The sequence below is a fragment of the Nansenia antarctica genome, assembly GCF_963989245.1.
Source record: "Nansenia antarctica genome assembly, chromosome: 7".
NCBI lineage: Eukaryota > Metazoa > Chordata > Actinopteri > Argentiniformes > Microstomatidae > Nansenia > Nansenia antarctica.
Genome location: NC_137677.1, coordinates 11,957,134 through 11,980,106, shown reverse-complemented (window position 1 = coordinate 11,980,106; position 22,973 = coordinate 11,957,134). Strand labels below are relative to the sequence as shown.

The window sequence follows — 22,973 nt, the reverse complement described above, 5'->3', positions numbered from 1 at the left end:
AGAGCAGGAGAGGACAGGAGCATTCCACCCTTTCCAGGCCACCAAATCTAAAATGTTGTATTTAATACTGTGATGAATATGTTTAAGAGATAGTTAGGCTCAGTGGTCTACGTCTCATCCAGGTCATCTGCGAGTAGGCATAATACATGTGTATAGATATATACATACACAGACACATTATGTATATATTGTTAAATATCTATTTTGTGTCTCATTTAGGCCTAATGATTTTAGTTCCTGTTTCGCTCCGACACAAACCTGCAGCGTGAGAGGGGTCAGTCTGTAGTTTTCCTTTGCCCAACATCGATGTAGCAAGTCATTTATCGCAGATAATAGTTGTTTTCATGTATGCCTATGGCTTTTCCTTCAGCAGGCAAATACTACCGGAGAATTGTTTCGCAATAGCGGCGGCTAAAGTTCTAAAGTTGACTTGTCAAGGGAAATGAGCAACAATCTATTGGCTGAGGCCTAGTAAACAGTTGAGTGCATCATTACACGTAGCATCACTCACAGGCTATTAGAAAGAAATGACAACGTGAAGGCTGAAGAGTATCAAACGTGTTTGTGTCTGAATTAGTGATATTCCGGAGGAGCGTTTGAATGTTTAAGGTATTTACTGTAGATGTATATAATATCTATGGTCGTAGCGCTGGCCATCGCTATCTTTTTGGCGCAGGTACTGTTAGCTGTCTCGTCCAGCCGGGATCTATCTCGTCACAAGAGATTTCCTTTAAGCTCCCAACAATCAACAGAGATCTCATCTCCACATCACGGGCCAGTGGTCGAGTGGTGTTTAAAAGGGAAGATGCTTCAGTCCTGAGAGGATGAAACCAGGAAGATGAAAAACCAAGAAGATGAAAATCCAAGAAGATGACAAACCAAGCTGAAGCAAACACACATCAGAGCATGCTGACTGGGCCAGTGTTAGAACACTACTGTGGGGTGGTTCTGAGGGGCCTGAGGGGCGGTGGGGTGGACGCGTCTCACCTTCTTGATGTCCTCGATGCATTTGATGATGTAGCTGCGCTTCACGGTCTCCTTGACGGCGTAGGCGTCACTCAGGATGCCCAGGTGCTCCTCTGACGCCTGCTGGACCAGGCTGGGGGGCAGGGTGGGCAGGTGGGCCAGCTCCCACAGGACCTCCAACACCTACACACACACACACACACACACACACACACACAGAGACACACAGAGACACACAGAGACACACACACACACGACAGTCACAGTCTTAGTTCTATGATTTGAAAGAAGGAACCCTGTAGACGTCTAAACAAAAAACACACACACACACACACACACACACACACACACACACACCCTTTCCGGTCGTGGCTTCAGAGCGTGCTTCTCTGCCGATCCTCCCGATCAGACTCAGAAGTTTCTGCCTCACACGGTCACTCTCCACCTCCCAGCTCTGTAACACACACACAGGTTAGTAGCCCCAGACAGCGTCCCCAGCTTTGACCAGCCCCCCCAGCTCTGACCAGCCCCCCCAGCTCTGACCAGCCCCCCCGGCTCTGACCAGCCCCCCGGCTCTGACCAGCCCCCCCAGCTCTGACCAGCCCCCCCGTCTCTGACCAGCCCCCCCAGCTCTGACCAGCCCCCCAGCTCTGACCAGCCCCCCCAGCTCTGACCAGCCCCCCCGGCTCTGACCAGCCCCCCAGCTCTGACCAGCCCCCCAGCTCTGACCAGCCCCCCCAGCTTTGACCAGCCCCCCCAGCTCTGACCAGCCCCCCCGGCTCTGACCAGCCCCCCCAGGCTCTGACCAGCCCCCCCAGCTCTGACCAGCCCCCCAGCTCTGACCAGCCCCCCAGCTCTGACCAGCCCCCCCAGCTCTGACCAGCCCCGCCCAGCTCTGACCAGCCCCCCAGCTCTGACCAGCCCCCCAGCTCTGACCAGCCCCCCCAGCTCTGACCAGCCCCCCCAGCTCTGACCAGCCCCCCCGGCTCTGACCAGCCCCCCCCCAGCTCTGACCAGCCCCCCGGCTCTGACCAGCCCCCCCAGCTCTGACCAGCCCCCCCGGCTCTGACCAGCCCCCCCAGCTCTGACCAGCCCCCCGTCTCTGACCAGCCCCCCCAGCTCTGACCAGCCCCCCAGCTCTGACCAGCCCCCCCAGCTCTGACCAGCCCCCCCGGCTCTGACCAGCCCCCCCAGCTCTGACCAGCCCCCCCAGCTCTGACCAGCCCCCCCAGCTCTGACCAGCCCCCCCAGCTCTGACCAGCCCCCCGGCTCTGACCAGCCCCCCGGCTCAGTGAGAGACGCACCTTCTGTATGAGGACAAACAGGTGGCTCAGCTGGTCGAAGTTGAACTTGACGGCGGCCGCAGCGATGATGGTGTGTATGTTCTCAATCACCGTCGACGACTGGCCCGCCTGAGACACACACACACACACACACACACACACACACACACACAGCTCTACTTAACGCCTTATAGACAAGAGGGACAGTGTGCAGGGAATGATGCGTGAAGAGGAGAGGGAGTATGCTATGGATGAGTTCAAGAGCAGCTGAATCTTATTGGACTGTGTGTGTGTGTGTATGTGTGTGTGTGTGTGTGTGTATGTGTGTGTGTGTGTGTGTGTATGTGTATGTGTGTGTGTGTGTGTGTGTGTATGTGTGTGTGTGTACCTGGATCTTCCAGATCTTGGAGAGTTCGTCCAGAGACAGTTTACTGCCCAGCAGCTCAATGATGCCCTTTATCCTCTCACAGTACTGGGCCTGGTCAATGTTACCTGCAAAAAAAAACAACACACACACACACACACACACGCACAATCAGTGAAGTGTACTAGTAGGACTGGTTTAAAGGAAACAGACAAGACAGCCTGAATGTCAACAACAAACCATTGACCTGAGGACTGGACATCCAAACGGAGGGACCACCCCGGGCCATGGTAGCAGACCACTGGCAGTGTTTCCTCCAGATTTTTCACAAATAGCCTGATTTAGTTGACCATGAACATCAGAGACAGACATTACGAATGTTCATTTAAAATACTCTATACTGAGCACTGGTATAAGAACATGAACCAGAGAACAGCAGTAAATGCAAGAACCCCACAGTCGTCGCTGATGATGTTCCGTTTTCGATTAGGATACGTATGGGATTAAAGGCACCGGCGACGGGCTAAGAGAGAGGAGAGGGATTTCCTGAAATCCAAATGTCCCGCTAAATTCGGACCAATCACAAAACTGTCTTGAAAGCGCGTCGCCTCGCGCCGCGCGCCTGTTGAGAGATTCAGTCTCGATTGCAGAGCGAACACAAACGACGAGGTTAATTGCAACATTGTAACATATTGTAAATAACTACGCCCTAAATCGTAACGAAATGTTGGTCTGGAAGCAGCCTAAATCTAGCTTCAATCTGCTTTTTTTCTGTTCTCCGGTCATAATAACTCGCTGCCTTTCTGCGCAGCCTGAATCAAAGTGGACTGTCTGAATCAATTAGTGGCGGAGGAAATTCGTTCGTGGCGGCCCGCCACCAATAAATGCATATAGAGGAAACACTGACTGGACCACCCCAGGCCATGGTAGCAGACCACTGGACCATCCCAGGCCATGGTAGCAGACCACTTGACCACCCCAGGCCATGGTACCAGACCACTGGACCACCCCAGGCCATGGTGCCGGACCACTGGACCACCCCAGGCCATGGTACCAGACCACTGGACCACCCCAGGCCATGGTAGCAGACCACTTGACCACCCCAGGCCATGGTACCAGACCACTGGACCACCCCAGGCCATGGTGCCGGACCACTGGACCACCCCAGGCCATGGTACCAGACCACTGGACCACCCCAGGCCATGGTGCTAGATCACTGGACCACCCCAGGCGATGGTACAAGACCACTGGACCACCCCAGGCCATGGTACCAGGCCACTGGACCACCCCAGGCCATGGTACCAGGCCACTGGACCACCCCAGGCCATGGTACCAAACCACTGGACCACCCCAGGCCATGGTGCCACCCCAGTGGACCACCCCAGGCCATGGTACCAGACCAGTGGACCCCCCCCGGACCCCCAGCCTCCCCCTGGGGTAACAGAGGGGTAACAGAGGGGTCTTACCCTCCAGGGCTATTGACAGGACCGAGTTCTCCACCAGCCAGTCCAGCAGTCTGTCTGTGTCGATGGCGTTCTTCACCGTCTTCGACACCGTGCTCTCCTCGATCAGCTTGGTCACCTGGCTCACAAACAGACACAGACACAGACACACAGAGACACAGAGACACACACACAGACACAGACACACACACACACACACACACACACACACAGACACCAAGAGAAGTCAGACACCCTCCTGACACCCCAATCCCTAACACACACGCTTGTCTTCGCCGCTGACTAACGGTGTTGAGATGAAACACGTGACCAAGTCTTCCTGTATGGCCCCCCCCACCCCACCTGACCCACCCTGACCCCTGACCCCCTGACCTCTTTGAGGGAGTTCATCTTGGTGGAGAAGTGGGGGGTCTTGAGCATCCTCAGCAGGGTGTCCAGTCTCAGGTCGTCCACCACCGTGACCAGTTCCCTCTGGAAGCGCATGCACAGCAGCTTGATGGCCGACAGCAGCTCTGGGATACTGACCAACCTCTGGGAGAGGGGGGAGGGAGGGGGAGAGAGAGAGAGACACAGAGAGAAATCAGCCCAGGCAATGGTCGCCAATGGTCATAGAACAGCACACATTGGTGTTGCATGGTGGGTATTTAGGGGGGGTGCATGGTGGGTATTTAGGGGGGTGCATGGTGGGTATTTAGGGGGGTGCATGGTGGGTATTTAGGGGGGTGCATGGTGGGTATTTAGGGGGGTGCATGGTGGGTATTTAGGGGGGGTGCATGGTGGGTATTTAGGGGGGTGCATGGTGGGTATTTAGGGGGGTGCATGGTGGGTATTTAGGGGGGTGCATGGTGGGTATTTAGGGGGTACATGGTGGGTATTTAGGGGGTATTTAGGGGGTACATGGTGGGTATTTAGGGGGGTATTTAGGGGGTACATGGTGGGTATTTAGGGGGGTATTTAGGGGGTACATGGTGGGTATTTAGGAGTACATGGTGGTAATACTCTACCTTGTCTTTCAGGTCCTTCTCCTCCAGGTTCTGGACGTAGGTGATCATCTTATGGATGACTGGGTCCAGCATGGGCTACACACACACACACACACACACACACACACACACACACACACACACACCAATATTCAGTACTAATCACTCGTATGTTGAAGCATAATCAGGGTGTGTGTGTGTTTGTATGTTTGTGTGTGTGTATGTTTATGTGTATTTGTGTGTGTGTGTGTGTGTGTGTGTGTGTGTGGCTGGGTTTCCGTTAACCGATAATTACCGGTCTTTGTCCGGTAAAAGTTGTTGAAGTCCGACAAATTGAAAAGTCGTCGGACATATTGTCCGGTGAAAATAATTCCCTTTGAATGCAATTCGCTAAAGTTCACATTCTGATTCCTTCTATTTTAAAAAAGACGAATATATAGGCTATGTATTTCTTTTATTATGATATGATTTGACACCGGCATGATGATGACTCCTAATGTGTAGGCCGGCCTATGCGAAACAGCGCACAGGTGCCACATGGGATTGATGCCAGATGGGATTACAGCTTAACCAGTCTATTACCGCTTAAACACAGTAGCCCATTCGGCGGTAACCCATGCCTATCTGGCAACCCTGCCAACCCGTCCACCATAGTAATACGCAAACGTTGCAGCTCAAAGTGCACCATAGCGAGCGATTAAATTAATGGAAAGATGGCAAAACAAAGTAAGCTTAGCAATTATTTCATGAAGCCAAGCAACAATGAGGCTCATAGGCTAATAATAATTATCATCATCATAATAACAATAATAATTATTAGGCTATAATAACAACAATGATGAAAACAACAGGATAACATTTAAACCTTCCTACTTTTCAGTTAATCTGGCTGTTGATGTCATTTTGTCATAAAAAAAAATAGGCCATCACTGATTCATTATCACTCATTCCGTCCCCTCAGCGCTTGAAGAATATGCTAAACCGGCCATCCAGACCATCATTGGTCATTTTGGCCAAGAAATGACCAGCGATGATGACTCAGCACCAGCCACAGCCCCGGTCATCGATGCCACAAACGTGCAACGAGATGCCATCGGTGTCATGACAGCGCTTCGTGGTTATGGGGGCTTGCGTTTCTCAACAGCCTGCGAAGTCCTCATCCGAGACTTCAGCGAAATTTACCCAGAGTGGGCCACACTGGCCAAGATAGCCTGCTTGATTCCCGTCTCCAGTGTGCCTGCAGAGAGAGGATTCTCTCTGCAGAACCGAATTAAAACTGCGGACCGAAGTCGCCTTGGGGAGGGCAAGGTCACACGGCTAATGCGCATTGCAAGTTGCGGAGAGACACTTTGCAGCTTTGATTTCAAGTCCGCAGCTGCACGCTTCAATGCTGCCAAAAAGCGACGTAGGCCTAATAAGTAGCTGAATTATATGAGCAGCCATTGTTATTTTCAGAGTTTTTACTCTAGGCTATTTTATTTAAGGCTATCCCCTATCTATCTGAGAAAAGGCATAGGCGATAGGCCTAGGCTGTAACATCGAACGGAAATTAGCCTATACATACGCATTGCAAGTTAATTTAAAGCCTATTTATTTTCAAAGAGTTTTATTCTATTTTATTTTATCTGATAAAAGGCATATGAACGGAAATTAGGCTAGCCGTGTCACGCCAGAAGCCTACATGCTTGCACTGTTACTGTTCAATAAAATGTTATACATCTAGACATTGTGGTATTTCTTTATATACGTATCCCAGACTGCCTATCAATTGTTTCTCAATAAACAGTTATGTTCTCCCCATTGTCATACTCCCGAGCTAAACGAAATGCCTTCCCAACCAGCGAGACCTGGTTATAGAAATGACGTTGTTTTATTGATTTTTAAAAAAGGGTAAAACTGGAAAGAGAAAATAGAAAACTCACATTAATCCCAAACAATTTAGCAAACTTCAGTTAACGTAATGTGGAGTCCGTTCATTGATCGATGCTGTCTGTTCAGTTCCCAGTGAGGCGCCCGTTCAGCGCTGGACCCGTTCAGCGCTGGATTTGACGCATGGCATAGCGCGCATGCGTCAAATCATGTTATATTATTATATATTATATAGCTCGCATCTAATCGTATCGGATGAGAAATATACATTAAATGGCATATATAGGCCGCTACACAACAGTAATCACCGCGACAAACAGCTATATTAGATTTGGAAAAAATATATATGATTTTGAAAAAAATTTGTTTTATTATATTTTAATATGATGACCGGAATATATCACGTTTGTCCGGTAAATCGAATTCTTCCCGGACACGATGTCCGACGGAAAATTTTTCTAACGGAAACCCTGGTGTGTGTGTGTGTATGTTTATGTGTGTGTGTGTGTGCCCACCTGCACCAAGCTGGAGTTCAGGTATTCTGCACACACACCCAGGGGTTGGACCAGAGCCGACACACACTACAGAAAGAGAAACACACACAGATATTGTTAGATTAAACATCCTTCATAACCCTGCAGCTTACACCCATACCCTTCCATCTGCCAAGCTACGACTTCTGTAGATCTCCCTGTCTCTACCTACGACTTCTGTAGATCTCCCTGCCTCTACCTACGACTTCTGTAGATCTCCCTGCCTCTACCTACGACTTCTGTAGATGTCTATACCTCTACCTACGACTTCTGTAGATCTCCATGCCTCTACCTACGACTTCTGTAGATCTCCATGCCTCTACCTACGACTTCTGTAGATCTCCATGCCTCTACCTACGACTTCTGTAGATGTCCATGCCTCTACCTACGACTTCTGTAGATCTCCAGGCCTCTACGACTTCTGTAGGTTTCCCTGCCTCTACCTACGACTTCTGGAGAAGTGAAAGGATTGGGTAGGAGGGCAAGTCAAAAGGTGGACATTCCTCCTAGCCGACCAGCAGATCTAGGAGCGAAAAGTCAGTTTGGGATTGGGGCAACACTAGCTTTTGAGTGGTGTGTGTGTGACTCGCCCAGGAGAACCCAGCTGTCTTTTGTCATCTGTGCCAAAAATCAGGAGGTTGTTTGAATGCCCCCTGTGTTCTTCTCCTCTTCTCACTCCTCTTCTCTCACTCTCTCTCTCTCTGGTTCTCTCCCCCTCTCACTGGCTTCCCCTCTCTTCACTTCCTGCTTAGATGCTTAGAGGCCTGAATGAATCACCCTCGAGGGAGCCAGCAGCACTCCCTTCATCCCTCTATTAAGTCTCTCTCTCTCTCGCTCCCTCTCTCCTCTGTTACATTAGACAGATGAAGCCTTAGCCGCCACGGTTGTTGTTAGCTGTGTGTAACAGGAGAGCCTCCCCCTCCCTCCCTCTCTCTCGCCCTCCCTCCATCTCTCCCTCCCTCCCTCCCTCTCCCTCCCTCCCTCCCTCTCCCAATCTCTCTCCCTCCCCCCCTCTCATGTAACAGGAGTCTCAGACTCAGTGCTGCATCCTGCTTATTTGGAACACGTCAGCCTAATTAACATGCTAATGGTGGAAAGCTTGTGTGTGTGTGTGTGTGTGTGTGTGTGTGTGCTGAATCAATGGCTGTGAGCCTCCGAGGTTTCCGGCCACGGAAGCATCGGGACAGGGATGTCTCAGAGTATACACACACACACACACACACACACACACACACACACACAACGGAGCGTTTCACCATTAAGGCGACGCTATGTGTGTGTGTGTGTGTGTGTGTGTGTGTGTGTGTGTGTCACTGCTCTGACTGAGAGCAGAGGAGTAAACAAGATGACCTCTTGCCTGGATAAACTTCAACATATCTCTCTCTCTCTCTCTCCCTCCCTCCCTCCCTCTCTAGAGATTTAGTGCAACATGTTGCTCCCTCCCTCCCTCTCCCTCTCCCTCTCCCTCTCCCTCTCTTTCATCCCCTCCCCTGACCTGACGTAGCTGACAGACCTGAAGAGGTGACTCTGGTGACGCTGCTGCCTACGTCTACTCCATAAGAGAGTGAATACAGGAGAGGAGAGGAGAGGAGAGGAGGGGAAGGGAGGAGACCATGTCATGTGTACACAGTGTACTACACTGGTTGTTTTTTTGTGTGTGTAAGAGATGTGAGTGTGTAAGAGATGTTTTCTTACCCCGATCTCAATCTCCTCTGTGTTGAGTTTGGTCTGGATGGCAGTGAACCCCCCCATCTCTCCAAACTGGGGGGAGAGAGAGAGAGAGAGAGAGAGAGAGAGAGAGAGAGAGAGAGAGAGAGAGAGAGAGAGAGAGAGAGAGAGAGAGAGAGAGAGAGAGAGAGAGAGAGAGAGAAAGACAGACAGACAGACAGACAGAGAGACAGACAGACAGACAAACAGACAGATATGGTGAGATGAGGCCCTAGGTAAGACTAGGTGGTACTATAGTCATGTTATTCTGCAGAGTGTGTAGTGGGTCAGTGTGGAGCTTACCCTGTTCACCAGGTCCACCAGCCAACCATGAGGCTCCTGAAACACACACACACACACACACACACACACACACACACACAACTCAGTCAGAGGGATTGTTCAGCTATGGGGTAAACACACACACACACACACACACACACACACACACACACACACACACATTCCATCCGCCCACCCTGGTAGGCATTGCTAGGGGAGGGCCTTACCTTCTGGTAGGCGTTGCTAGGGGAGACGGCGAACATGCTCTCCTCTCCGAACACCTCGGCCCAGTTCCTCTGGCTGGCCTTCATACGGTTCTTAAAGTGGTACTCGTTGTCTGGGTTGAAGGCCTGAGAACACACACACACACGTTGTGAACAACTGTTCTCCAGTGGGCTGATGGGGTATGGGGTCCTGTGTGTGTGTGTGTGTACTGTACGTGTGTGTGTGTGTGTGTGTGACCCACCATGGTCAGGACCCCCATCAGGCCTACAGGTATGGGGTCCTGCTTCACCCTCTCGGCCACCAGCTCCACCAGCAGCATCAGCATGTTGTAGATGCCCTCATGGATCTCTGTCCCCCACTTATGGACCGCACTGCTGGTCAGCAACTATGGAGGGAGAGGGGGGGCAAAAGGAGGGGGGGAGTAGAAGGAAAAAGAGCGAATAAAGAATAAAGTACATAAGTAAGGGAGGGAGGGGTATAGGGAGAAAGAGAAAGGGAGGGAGGGAGGGGGGGGGGAGAGTGAGAGGGAGAAAGAGGGAGGGAGGGAGGGAGAGAGAGAGGGGGGGTAGAGGGAGAAAGAGAGAGGGAGGGAGGGAGAGAGAGGGAGAGAGAGAGGGGGGGTAGAGAGAGAGAGAGAGAGAGGGAGAGAGAGAGAGAGGGGGGGTAGAGAGAGAGAGAGAGAGAGAGAGAGAGAGAGAGAGAGAGAGAGAGAGAGAGAGAGGGAGAGAGAGAGAGAGAGAGGGGTAAAGTGGTGTGTGATAGAGAGTACAGATAGGTCAGTCAGAGTGTGTGGGACATCAACAGTATGACAGCAGCACATGAAGGCATGTTTCCCTCTGCGGTCCCTGGTCTGTCACGGCCTTAAAGGGGACATCTGGACATGTGTGGATGACGTACGGCCGTTCATTACCTCTGATGAATGCGACTTAAAAACGGCTCATTTAATCATGGAGGGTCAGGCCTGGCAAACATTGCTCCGTCTAGGAATTTGAGAGTGGTACATCTCTCTCTCTCTCTCTCTCTCTCTCTCTCTCTCTCTCTCTCTCTCTCTCTCTCTCTCTCTCTCTCTACATCTCTCTCACTCTCTCTCTCCATCTCTACGTCCCTCCATCCCGCAGCCGTTAACGAGACATAGCGAGGTGACTGCTTTGTTGTTGTTCTCAGATAGCCCCTTTAAGCACTGTGACAAAACCGTTTGGTTGAAGAAGAAAAAAAAAAAAGACCGTTCACCTTTTTGAAGGCCTCGTGCATACACCTCTCCATGAACCTCTTACAGTTCTCATCAGCATCAGCCAGACCTGAGAGAGAGAGAGAGAGAGAGAGAGAGAGATGGAGAGGGGGAGGAGAGAAAGAAATAAATAAATAAAGAAAGACAAAGAGAGAGAGGGTAAGAGAGGGTATGAGGGAGACAGAGAGAGAGAACACTGAAAACACTGACCCTGACTGAATTGTACACACACAACCCCCATGTATGTATGGTATTGTATGGTATTGTATAGTGCTGTATGGTACAGTGGGGTGCGAAAAATGTAGGCACCCCTGGTTTAAATGTCTGTTACAATTAATCTCCAAGTGATTGAAAGCAAACCTGAACACTAAATGTTACAAAGTTAAAACATGACACCTTTCTGCAAATTTTAAAGCAAGGTTTCTTTTGTTTTATTTATTTATTTTATTTTTTCAGAGTCTTTAAAATGCTAAAAAAGGAAAAGGTCCCTGTGCAAAAGTTTGGGAAACCTTTTGGATTCTTCTTTGTTACCTTTTTAGAAGATGATAACTAAGGCCCAGACCAAGGTGATTTACTCGTTAGGGCTTCAATGAGTCAGGTGAATATAATTCCACGGTTGAACTGTAGTACCGGTAAGTGAACTATGGCTTCGTTCACACAGCAGTGAAATGTGATCTCAAATCTGATTTTTTTGCCGACATGCGACTCAGGTCTGATTTATGCATGACCGTGTGAACAGCGCAAGTTACATGAAATCTGACTTTTTGAAATCCGACCTGGGTCGCGTTCAGAGGTGGTATTATATTGGCTACATATCTGATATTTAGCAACACGCCCATCGTCGGAACTGTCAAGTTGCTATTAATGCAACTTTTACATCACAGCAGGGTTGCCAAATGGGTAACCGCGTGTCACGTGACCGCTTCTCCTCAGAGGAACACGTGACTCACAGCAGCACGTTCTGTGCTGTTTACTGGAGTGACTGTTGCCAGTGTTTCATACATCTAACGTCTAATTTGTCTCATTACCAACACAAAATATTTTTAGCACAGTACCCCCCCCCACCACTTGCACATTTTTCAGAGCTTGCTTGCTCTGCTCGTGGAAAGTGTTCCAGAGGGTTTTGCGGAAAGCTCTGGAGCTAGGGCTTTGGTCCTTCACCAGCTGCCGTCTCAGATTCATCATTTGAAATTCCCGGCTCCCTCAGAGCCCTACGATGCGATTGGTTTTTATCCCGCGGTAAAATTGTACACCGTGGTTACATTTGGGGACTGGGTTCAATGGTGTCAGGTATAGGATACCACCCAACCGGAACACACACTCTCCCACACTCACACTCACACTCACACTCACACTCACACTCACACTCACACTCACACTCACACTCACACTCACACTCACACTCACACTCACACTCACACTCACACTCACACTCACACTCACACTCACACTCCCACTCCCACTCCCACTCCCACTCCCACTCCCACTCCCACTCCCACTCCCACTCCCACTCCCACTCCCACTCCCACTCCCACTCCCACTCCCACTCCCACTCACACTCACACACACACACACACACACACACACACACACACACACAAACACAAACACAAACACACCCACTCACCCACCCACTCACCCACCGACCCACCCACCCACACACTCACACACTCACACCCACACAAACCCACCGACTCACCAACCGACCCACCCACCCACACAAACCCACCCACCCACTCACACTCCCACACACACACTCAGACTCACCCAGCTTGGCGAGGCAGGTGGCAGCGACCAGGCACTTGCCCAGAGACTCCTCCCTCTTGTAGGGGATGGACCAGTGGTCAGTGAACACGCGGCTCTCCAGCTCGTACAGGTTGGTGGTGGGGAACTCCATGCTGCCCCCCGAGCAGTTACCGTTCTCGTCGTTACTCCTCTGTACACACACACACACACACACACACACACACACACACACACACACACAGGGAGAAAGACACACAGACACAGAGAAATTAAATTATCTGGAAGCCACTTTCATCCCTGTTCTCTAGCCTGGCTGCTGATCTGGACGTGTAACATTCAACACAGTGTGTGTGTGTGTGTGTGTGTGCTTCATTATATGATGTGTGTTAGCTGGACAGCTGTGGGGGCTAGCTGTAGGAAAGGCTGTAGGGGCTAGCTGTAGGGAAGGCTGTAGGGGCTAGCTGTAGGGGCTAGCTGTAGCAGGCAGCAGGCTAGGCAGAGGCGTGCGTGTGGCCGGGGCGGTGTTGAGCCTGGCCGCGTGCTCTGGGTTGAGATGAGGGACTGAGTCTGAGTGGCCTGGCTGGGTCACTCGGTGAAGGGCCATAGGGAGCGGAGTCATTTCAAAGTCATCTCTTCCTCTAACCCCCCCTCACCCCACCACTTCTCTGCCTCTCCTCCTGAATCTCAAACACCAGCCACTCTGTGTCTACATTGTCCCTCCTCAGTAGCGCGTCCTGACGCCCTAGCAGCCTAACGACGTCCTTCCTTACATCCTGCTGTGTTCACCACCGCCCGCCATTCCCTCTCTCTCTCACCGGTGGTGGCTGGCAGTGTTCCACGTGAACGTCTGCCAGCCAGCACGACAACCAACCAACCAACCAACCAACCAACCAACCAACCAAACATAGATGTCTTTACCCTGCAATCCATCCATCCATCCACCCATCCGTCCGTCAAATGGAACGTGACATTTGAAACGTGCACAGTGGCACCTTAGATATGACGCCAGCGACACTCCGCCTCCCCTCCTGGGGCAGGGATCGAACCAGTGGACGGGCCTCTCTAACCTCTGACCTGCCGTCCTCGCTCGCTAGCTACGTTAGCTCTTCATCACAGGCAAGACAAGCACAGGTGCTAGCTACATTAGCTCGTCACCACAGACAAGACAAGCACAGGAGCTAGCTACGTTAGCTCGTCACCACAGACAAGACAAGCACAGGAGCTAGCTACGTTAGCTCTTCATCACAGACAAGACAAGCACAGGAGCTAGCTACGTTAGCTCGTCACCACAGACAAGACAAGCACAGGAGCTAGCACAGTTCTTGGACAGGTTCCGTCGCTTGTAGGGATGCACCGAACATTCGGCCACCGAATGTATTCGGCCGAATATCGCAAAATAAAGCACATTCGGTATTCGGCCGAATGTGTGAAAACACCGAATGTTTACCACCGAATAGTGGCCGTGTTTTGATGACGCAATACAATTAAATATAACTCTCAACAGGCGCTTCAAAACTGGCTGCGTTCGTAAATTCACTCAGGAAGTCCGATCAGCACTCGTGGAATGCCTCTCGTCCAATCAAATGACTCGGTTTCTCTATGACGTCGGGCCCAGTGTGCGCTCCAGCGCTCTCAGAGCGACTTTACGAACGCAACCTTACACTCATCTAGCTAGTTAGCTTAGCAGTCGTAGCGGAAGAAGCAGAGTTGTTGCCTTGTTGAAAACATATTCAGACTCCCAGCTGTTCTACACGAGTTTATGACATGCAGCTGTATCATGCGGTGGTTTCTATGCAAACCAGAGACTATAAAAACAAAAGATATTCATTCTGAAATAACATGAACTATTATCCTTACACTCAGGTGGACTCAATTCAACTTGTTGAATGACTTGTTGAAGACATTTAGCATTTGACCTAATTTTAAGAGTGACAAAGGGTCTGAATACTTATGTACATGAGGTATTTCTGTATTTACATTTTAATACATTTGCAAACATTAAAAAACGTTTTTACTTGTGGGGTGATTATGGGGTACTGTGTGTGGATTGATGGCAAATCTATTCAAAAATGTGAAAAAAGTGAAGGGGTCTAAATACTTTCTGAAGCCTATGTAGAGACAAATCATGAATATCATTAACTTGAACCCTGGAAAGCAGTAGAGATTAAATCCCACGATAATTAGTTATAATAAGTTATATATAAAAGTTCTTTTTTTTCAATCTCAATTTCTTTCTTTGAGAAGCATGAATAAAAAGCAAAATGTATTTAGTTTATGCAATGATAAAATTAAAAACTGCCGATACACATTCGGTATTCGGTATTCGGCCAAGTGTTTCCTTAAATTCGGCTTCGGCCAAGAATTTTCATTTCGGTGCATCCCTAGTCGCTTGGATTGTCAACTTGTGTTTTTTTCTACATTTTTGACGCTACTGACGACAACAGGAAGTAGTGGTGTTGATGTGGGCCCAAATCCAGCTTCATTTTGATTATTGTTGATTTTATCTCTATCTTTATCTGTGTCATGTGTATGTTATTGTGAACTACGATCTGAGCATATCCAAAACCATATCCACAACACGTCAAGGTGTTACCCATCAAATGGCATCCTGCTTTTGCATCTGATCCGACATATTTCTAAAGTCATAAGCAGTTTACTTTGGGTTTGGCTTTTAGGCGGAAGCCAGTCCAATAGGGCTAGGGTGAGGCCTTCATGTTAATATACTGTGATGTACTACCACTGAGTCAACAAGAGGCGTGGAGAGGAGGGCGTGGTAGTCAAACACGCCGGGCACACACACACACACACACACACACACACACACACACACACACACACACACACACGTAATCAACCCATCTTCGATACTCTGCGTTCTCCTCTTAACGATAACTCTTTGGTAAGCAAATCAAATATCAAATCAAATAAACCATTAGTTGAAATACGCATTTTCCACAGCAGCGTGTGCACCCGCTCACGACAGCCTATTCTTGGTTACCGAAAACACACGGCTACCATGAGAAAACGGACACATAACCGTTTAATTATTTAAACGATGAAGTAGTTATATACATATTTATGATAGTCATCATTTACATATTCATAACTCCCTCAGGTTAGCCGGAGCTCCGCCCAGAGAGCTGCTGGGTTCAGGCCAGCTGAGGTCCACACGCATGACACACATATTCACACGCATGACACACATATTCACACACATTCACACACATGACACACATATTCACACACATTCACATATTCACACACATTCTTCATTCACTTTGCTGGTTTGAGCCAAAATGAAACTAGTTCTAGTTCTGGTGCTAGTGAACCTAGCTCTAGTTCTGGGCTGGTGCTAGTGAACCTAGTTCTAGTTCTGGTGCTAGTGAACCTAGTTCTAGTTCTGGTGCTAGTGAACCTAGCTCTAGTTCTGGGCTGGTGCTAGTGAACCTAGTTCTAGTGCTAGTGAACCTAGTTCTAGTTCTGGTGCTAGTGAACCTAGTTCTAGTGCTGGTGCTAGTGAACCTAATTCTAGTTCTGGAGGGCTAGTGAACCTAGTTCTAGTTCTGGGCTGGTGAACCTAATTCTAATTCTGGTGCTAGTGAACCTAGTTCTAGTTCTGGTGCTAGTGAATCTAGTTCTAGTTCTGGGCTGGTGCTAGTGAACCCCCACCTCCTCCTCCCTACTCCCCCCTCCTCCCACCTCCCTACTCCCCCCTCCTCCCACCTCCCTACTCCCCCCTCCTCCCACCTCCCCCCTCCTCCCTCCTTCTCCTCCTCCTCCTCCCCAGACAGGGTAGGTGGTGTTAGGGGTGTGTAGATGTGAAGGAGGCAGGGTAGGTGGTGTTAGGGGTGTGTAGATGTGAAGGAGGCAGGGTAGGTGGTGTTAGGGGTGTGTAGATGTGAAGGAGGCAGGGTAGGTGGTGTTAGGGGTGTGTAGATGTGAAGGAGGCAGGGTAGGTGGTGTTAGGGGTGTGTAGATGTGGAGGATAGACAGAGGATAGGTGGTGATGCGGTTGCTTCCACCCGGCCTCACGGCATCCTACACATACATCGGGTCCATCACGTCTAACAAGAAGAATATTTTTTTCCCAGCATGCTCTATTACTTACAGGGTATTTTTTTAGGCTTGTCACTGTGGGGAGTGAAGTGCTGCTCTCAGGGGGAGGGTGTTGTGTGTGTGTGTGTGTGTGTGTGTGTGTGTGTGTGTGTGTGTGTGTGTGTGTGTGTGTGTGTGTGAGTGTGGTTGCGCAGGGCGGCGAGGTAACTGAGCCCCTAGTCTGTTTCTATGCACCCCGTAACCCCCCTGAGACCAGCACAGAGACTGCAGGGCGCGTGTGTGTGAGACGGCAGGGCTATATTTAGAAGAGGAACATGGGGCCACAGACCTGTGACATGCCTCCTAAGCACAAACAGCAGAAGAGAGACACACAACAAGCTGGACAGAGAGGGAGAGAGAGAGGGAGGGGGGGAGAGAGAGGGATTGGGGGACAGAGAGAGGGAGGGAGAGAGATAAGCTGGACAGAGAGGGAGAGGGAGGGAGAGAGAGAGGGGGGGAGGGAGAGAGAGAGGGGATGGGGAGAGAGAGAGGGGGAGGGAGGGAGAGAGAGAGGGGATGGGGACAGAGAGAAGGAGGGAGAAAGAGAGGGGATGGGGGACAGAGAGGGGGAGGGGGAGAGGGAGAGAGAGAGAGAGGGAGGGAGAGAGAGAGAGAGGGGATGGGGGACAGAGAGAGGGAGTGAGAGAGAGAGACAAGCTGGACAGAGAGAGGGAAGGAGAGAGAGAGACAAGCTGGAAAGAGAGCGGGAGGAAGAGATGGAGAGACAAGCTGGACAGAGAGGTGGGGGGAGGGAGAGAGACACACAACAAGCTGGACAGAGAGGGGGAGGGAGAGAGAGGAAGAAAGAAAAGAGATGAAAGAGAGGAGGGATGGCAGGAGTGGTCCTCTGTGGCTCCGTTAGAGCATGGCACTAACAAGTTGTGGATTCGATTCCCGCTGGGACCATACTGAAAATGTATGCACTCACGTAAGTCGCTTTGTTTAAAGGTGTCAGCAAAATATATTTTGAACATAATTAACATAACACAGTGTTTCCTCTACATGCATTTATTGGTGGCGGGCCGCCACGAATGAATTTCCTCCGCCACGAATTGATTCAGTCCACAAAAAAAAAAAAAAAAAGTTCTCCCAAAAAAATGTGGAAAAAAAAATGTGAACATTTTAGCTGATTAAAATATATCTGATCCTAGATCAGCGCTATAATGGATGTTGACTAAAAGTGCACCTAAATCCACGCCCATCTCTCTCTAACCGCTGATCCAAAATCAGATTAATGACATTCAGTTGACGACGTGACACAAGGGCTCCTGATTGGTCTAAATGTGAACTGTGGTATTATTGTTATTGTGTACAGGCCACCGTAGTGACATCAGGGGGGTATTCCATCAACATCGCTAAAGGGAAAATCCAGGTTTAGTCTGATAAATCTCGCGAGAGTTCTTAAAAATATCCAGGCATATTCTGATAGGTCTCGCGAGAGTTATCAAAAATAAGCCAGGATTTTCCTTTAGCGACGTTGATGGAATACCCCCCAGGTCAGGTGGGCAGGTTACGACGAGACAACAAGAGACCGGTATTGTAGAGCTTACAGAGCGAGTTAAAATAAAGACACTTACATTGAAATACAGAAGGACTCACGTGTATGTTTAATAGAATAACACGACATGGTGTCAGAAGTCCTGTAAGTGAGTGTTAAGAGTTAGATCGGCCGACAAGTGTCATTTGAGCTCGTGACGGTGAGAAGGGAGAAGAAAAAATGGATGCTAATGCTAACGCGGGAGCAGCTGCAGTCCAGAGAGCTTCTTCGAAAAATTAAACGAAAACAGCGACAGATGGATGGATTTTTCAAGAAAAAAGATGTCCCAGACACTTCAAACATTGCTGAAGCTAGCAGTGGCTATGAGCGACCCGAAACTGCATGGCTGGCAGGACCAAAGAAGCTAGGTGGTGGATCAGCTAACAGCGTTTATGGCGGGGTACCACCACCACCAGCTACAACTACAACTACAGTGGGAGAGCCATCAGCATCGGCTAGCTGTGTTGGTGTATCAGCAGACATTAGCAAGTCAAAAACTATTCTTATGTGCCGTCACTTTAGCAACGACACAGGATTGTCAAGGGGAAAAGAAGGGGAGACGATTTTTTTATTGACAACGGAATTACATGCTGGAAAAACATGCAGCTAAAATTCAGGGAACATTTGGACCTTCAGAGACACACGGGAGAAGTACGGGAAAACAGGGCTGATGTGGGTGTCATCAAAGGTAAGAGTTTGTTTTCTTTAACTCAGCTGATACTCAGCTGTTTACCGAATGCTCCATCTGACTGTGATTTTACTTCTGTAATGTGGTGGGTTGACATAATTCACGCACGGAACTATAGGTTGAGAGTATTGTTCCGTCCGCAGTTGAGTGCGTAGTACCCAAGTTGTTTAGACTGTTCTATTTACTGCTTGAGTGTGTTGTTGACAATCGTTCATGTCCTTCATTAAACGTTTAGCTTTGTCATTTGATACGCCGCCTACGACTACCATCTCTCTGCACTACAGTAAACAGTTAATCAGTAACGTTAGCCGCTTTTATGCTCATGTAGGCCTACTTCGTATTATATTATAGCTGATGATCTTTGTGTGTGTGTATGTGACTGTCAGTCACAAGTTTATATTCTGTATATTCATAAAAAAAAATTGGGCCATCCTCTAGTTTTGGCTGAAATGAGGTCGTTGTTTTGAAAAAAAAACTAAAAAAAAAAATATCGCGCGCGCGGTCAGGACTATCCGCCACCAATGTAAAAATTCCTGGAGGAAACACTGTAACAGATTATTATTATTATTATTATTATTATTATTATAGGAGTGTGTGTGTGTGTGTGGTGAAGTGTTATCCAGCAGTCAATCAGTGTTAGTTAGTTTTTTCATGGAGGACCAGGACATAATACATGATGGGGGTAAACTCATCCCAACTAAGACCACTGAGTCTCCACCACTTTCCCCTCTAGTTCTCTCTACTTTACCACATCACCAAGGTTGACCTCTCTACTTCACCTCATCACCAAGGTTGCGTTCAGCAGGGCGCAACACTTTAAAACTGACAAACGTGTGGAACCACGGCCACAGGTTGTGCTTCAAAGACAAAACGTGAAAGGTTTGATGTCAGGTTGCGTACTAATTTACAAGTTCAAGACAAAACGCACCGTGTTCCCAAGCACCTCCAGAGACATCTCAGGAGGCCGTGGCCTCGTCAACGTGATCTCACTCGTGTGGGTCGCGTCTCACAGGTCGGATCTCAAAAAGTCTGTCCCTGAGAAGGCCTGGACCCAGGACCTTCCCCACCCGTGTGGATAGAGGACGCAAAGGAACGAAGGAAAGACTGAAGAGATGTGTCTCTTTTTCTTTAGAACAAGACGGTAAACAATTCAAATCACTCCTCAAGTGATTAACCAGCTACGTTATCAAAAAGCTAACAATTGTGGACAGTGGGGGGGCACAGTGGGGGGCACTGTCCAACAATGGTTATCTTTTTGATAACGTAGCTGGTTAACACAGGGTCATTTAGGAGATGGTCACATGGTGTTGGCAAGCCAGAGGTCGCAAGTTCCAGACTTGGTCGGAGCGACTTGATTTGCGGGGGTTTGCTGTTTGGAAAAACACCCGGTAGACCCTGCGGACCAAACTCATTCCCCTGAAGAAGGTCTGAGTGCATCTTCATCTGGAACGGTGAACGGTTTGGGAGGCTTTCCCTATATTCCTTCTTGGACTTATTCTGTATCAAGGGAAGGAGGTCCAGATTTGGAGGCCATTTTTGTGTTTGTTTAGAATGTGCAAGTACATTCCTTTCAGATGCCTACGCTGTGTGGTATTGGTGCAAGGCAGCCCAATTGTTTGACATTCTGTATTTGTCTGTCTTGTATTTTCTGTATAAGTCTCTCACACACACACACACACACACACACACACACACACACACACACACACACACACACACACACACACACACACACACACACACACACACACACACACACACACACACACACACACACACACACACACACACACACACACACACACACACACACACACACACACACACACACACACAGCCTTAGTGTGCTTGCTCTCTATGGTCCTCTCTTTCACCAGAGACCGAGAGCAGGGGAAATATGAATGTGAAAGTGACATTTCTCACAGATGATTGACAGCTGTCCACCAGACCTCTCAATGATTGCCCAACTAACATAAACAGCCAGGAGGGACAGAAGCTTGCTAGATGTATGGATGGTTGGCTGGCTAGCTTTGACAACAGCAGTGGATCCAACACTCACAGGACAGAAAAACGTGATGCCAACCTGGAGTATAGTTATTATTCACATGATGATTTCGACGTGAAGTTTGAGTTGCCATACACACTGACTCTGATAAAATTGTGGCAAAGCTTGTTTGCTCAAGATGGCCACATCTGGTTAGCCCTTCACCGGATTGCGAAACCCCAGATCTTCATCTAACCAGTAATGGTTGTCTAACCGGTTACATTAAAGGATCCACCGGAATGCACTGGCGTCAACCGATCCCACTAACATTCACTCACGGATGCACATTTGGACTTCGCCGATCTATAATGTTGCAAACGTGGAAACCAACAGTTAGCCAGTGGTTAACTAGTGGCTCGTACGTGACTCTCTGATCTGATTCCCCCTCAAAGCCCCCAGCTTCAGCTAAGCTAACCGGGGCTAACAGCAGCATGCAACCCACATCTCATGTGTCTCTTGTCTCGCTTGGCCTGAGTCCTTCATCTCTACACCACTTCACTCCTTCATTTCCCATCAAACGAGTAGCCAAAAGGTCCAGCTCAACAAGTCAACAACGTGGGTTCTGTCACACGCCTGATCTTAGAATTATAAGGTTCTATCTCCGTTTAGGGCAGTTCAGAGATATTGAGCGTCAATGTTTTTACATTCCATTATGTTTTAGTGAGATGGAACCTTTGTATTTGATGAATTACTAACTCAAAAATGTCAACATTTAAAAAAATAACACCACACAGGCATTAATAAACACCAGATGGATCAGATTATGTAAATAAAAACTCAAAAATGGAGATAGAACCTTATAATTCTAACGTCACGAACATGCAGGTTGAGTCCATGCTTTGGAGGTTTTCCCTCCCGCGTTTGACAGCCCAGGCTCGGCCATGTCGCCCCATCCTCCCAGTCTAACCCTCCTCTCTAACCCACCACTATCTTCATCACTACTGAACCAGCCTTACCTCACTATCCACCACATCGTGGTAAGCGGGCGGCGGGTCAAACCCTCCGGTCCCCCCTCCGGTGGAGCGCTGTGTACCACTCTCCCCGTCTCCACCCCCGCTCGGCCCGCCCGGGCCCCCGGGGGCAGGGCCGCTCTCCATCGGCTCGTATCCGTACCCGAGGCCGGGGCTCTCGTTCGTCAGCAGCGCCACCGCCTCGTTGATGTCGTTCTTGGCCAGGCGCAGGGCCTTGCGCACGGCCACGGGGTCCGGGAAGCCCATGCAGAGGAGGGTGGTCATGTGCTGCTCCTCCTCGGTCTCCATGGCGGATTATATATTATTATATTACTTATAATATCTGGGTTTTAATAACGCGGGGGTACTACGAGCACAGCCCTGTGGCCGTGCAGCACGCCGCCATGTTTACAGACAGTCCCGTCGCCCCGCGTCTGTCAGGCGGAGTCACACAGGCTGTGTTCGGAATAGCATACTAGCATACTACTCATACTAGATATGACGTAGATTTTGAGTATGTAGTACGTTCCGAACGTACAGTATGCGAGATTTGAGTATGCGAGAAGTAGGCGAGCAATTACTTCCAGGAAAATTGATGGCTGGTTTTCACATACTTATTCTGAATTTAGTAAGCAGTATGCAGTATGTACTCATTGAGTATGCTAGTATGCTAGTATGCCATTCCGAACACAGCCACACACAGGCCCGCCGCTGGACGGACGTCTCCTGCGTACAAGACTGCGTCACCCGCACACTCCACGCACGTCAAATGTATATATATATATTTATTTTAAAATATATTTTACCTTTATTTTACCAGGCGAGACAATTAAGAACAACATTCTTATTTACAATGCCGGCCTGCAATAAGGGGAAAGGGGAGGGGGGCTGAAAGATAAAAACATGTTAATTTAAACAGCGTTCATTTGCCTCGAACGCTTTGTCGTTAAACAAACACACACTTATATGTCGATATATCTACAATGTATTATGTTGTAAAACGAGCAGTC

At 49.1% G+C, this 22,973-nt stretch overlaps 1 protein-coding gene across 1 annotated transcript in view; it reads right to left on the bottom strand.

Annotated features, from left to right (window-relative positions):
- Nucleotides 1-22,272, bottom strand: part of usp24 (ubiquitin specific peptidase 24) — a gene marked incomplete at its 5' end in the record, with an annotated part of 60,657 nt that extends 38,385 nt beyond the window's left edge. Inside the window, 15 exon segments of the mRNA XM_080536550.1 lie at nt 988-1,149; nt 1,325-1,420; nt 2,271-2,378; nt 2,638-2,741; nt 4,080-4,194; nt 4,449-4,607; nt 5,081-5,155; nt 7,444-7,509; nt 9,157-9,222; nt 9,472-9,507; nt 9,678-9,800; nt 9,917-10,060; nt 10,906-10,973; nt 12,671-12,839; nt 21,970-22,272. Coding sequence (XP_080392676.1) covers nt 988-1,149; nt 1,325-1,420; nt 2,271-2,378; nt 2,638-2,741; nt 4,080-4,194; nt 4,449-4,607; nt 5,081-5,155; nt 7,444-7,509; nt 9,157-9,222; nt 9,472-9,507; nt 9,678-9,800; nt 9,917-10,060; nt 10,906-10,973; nt 12,671-12,839; nt 21,970-22,272 — 1,794 coding nt within the window.
- Between the last annotated feature and the right edge of the window lie 701 nt (nt 22,273-22,973).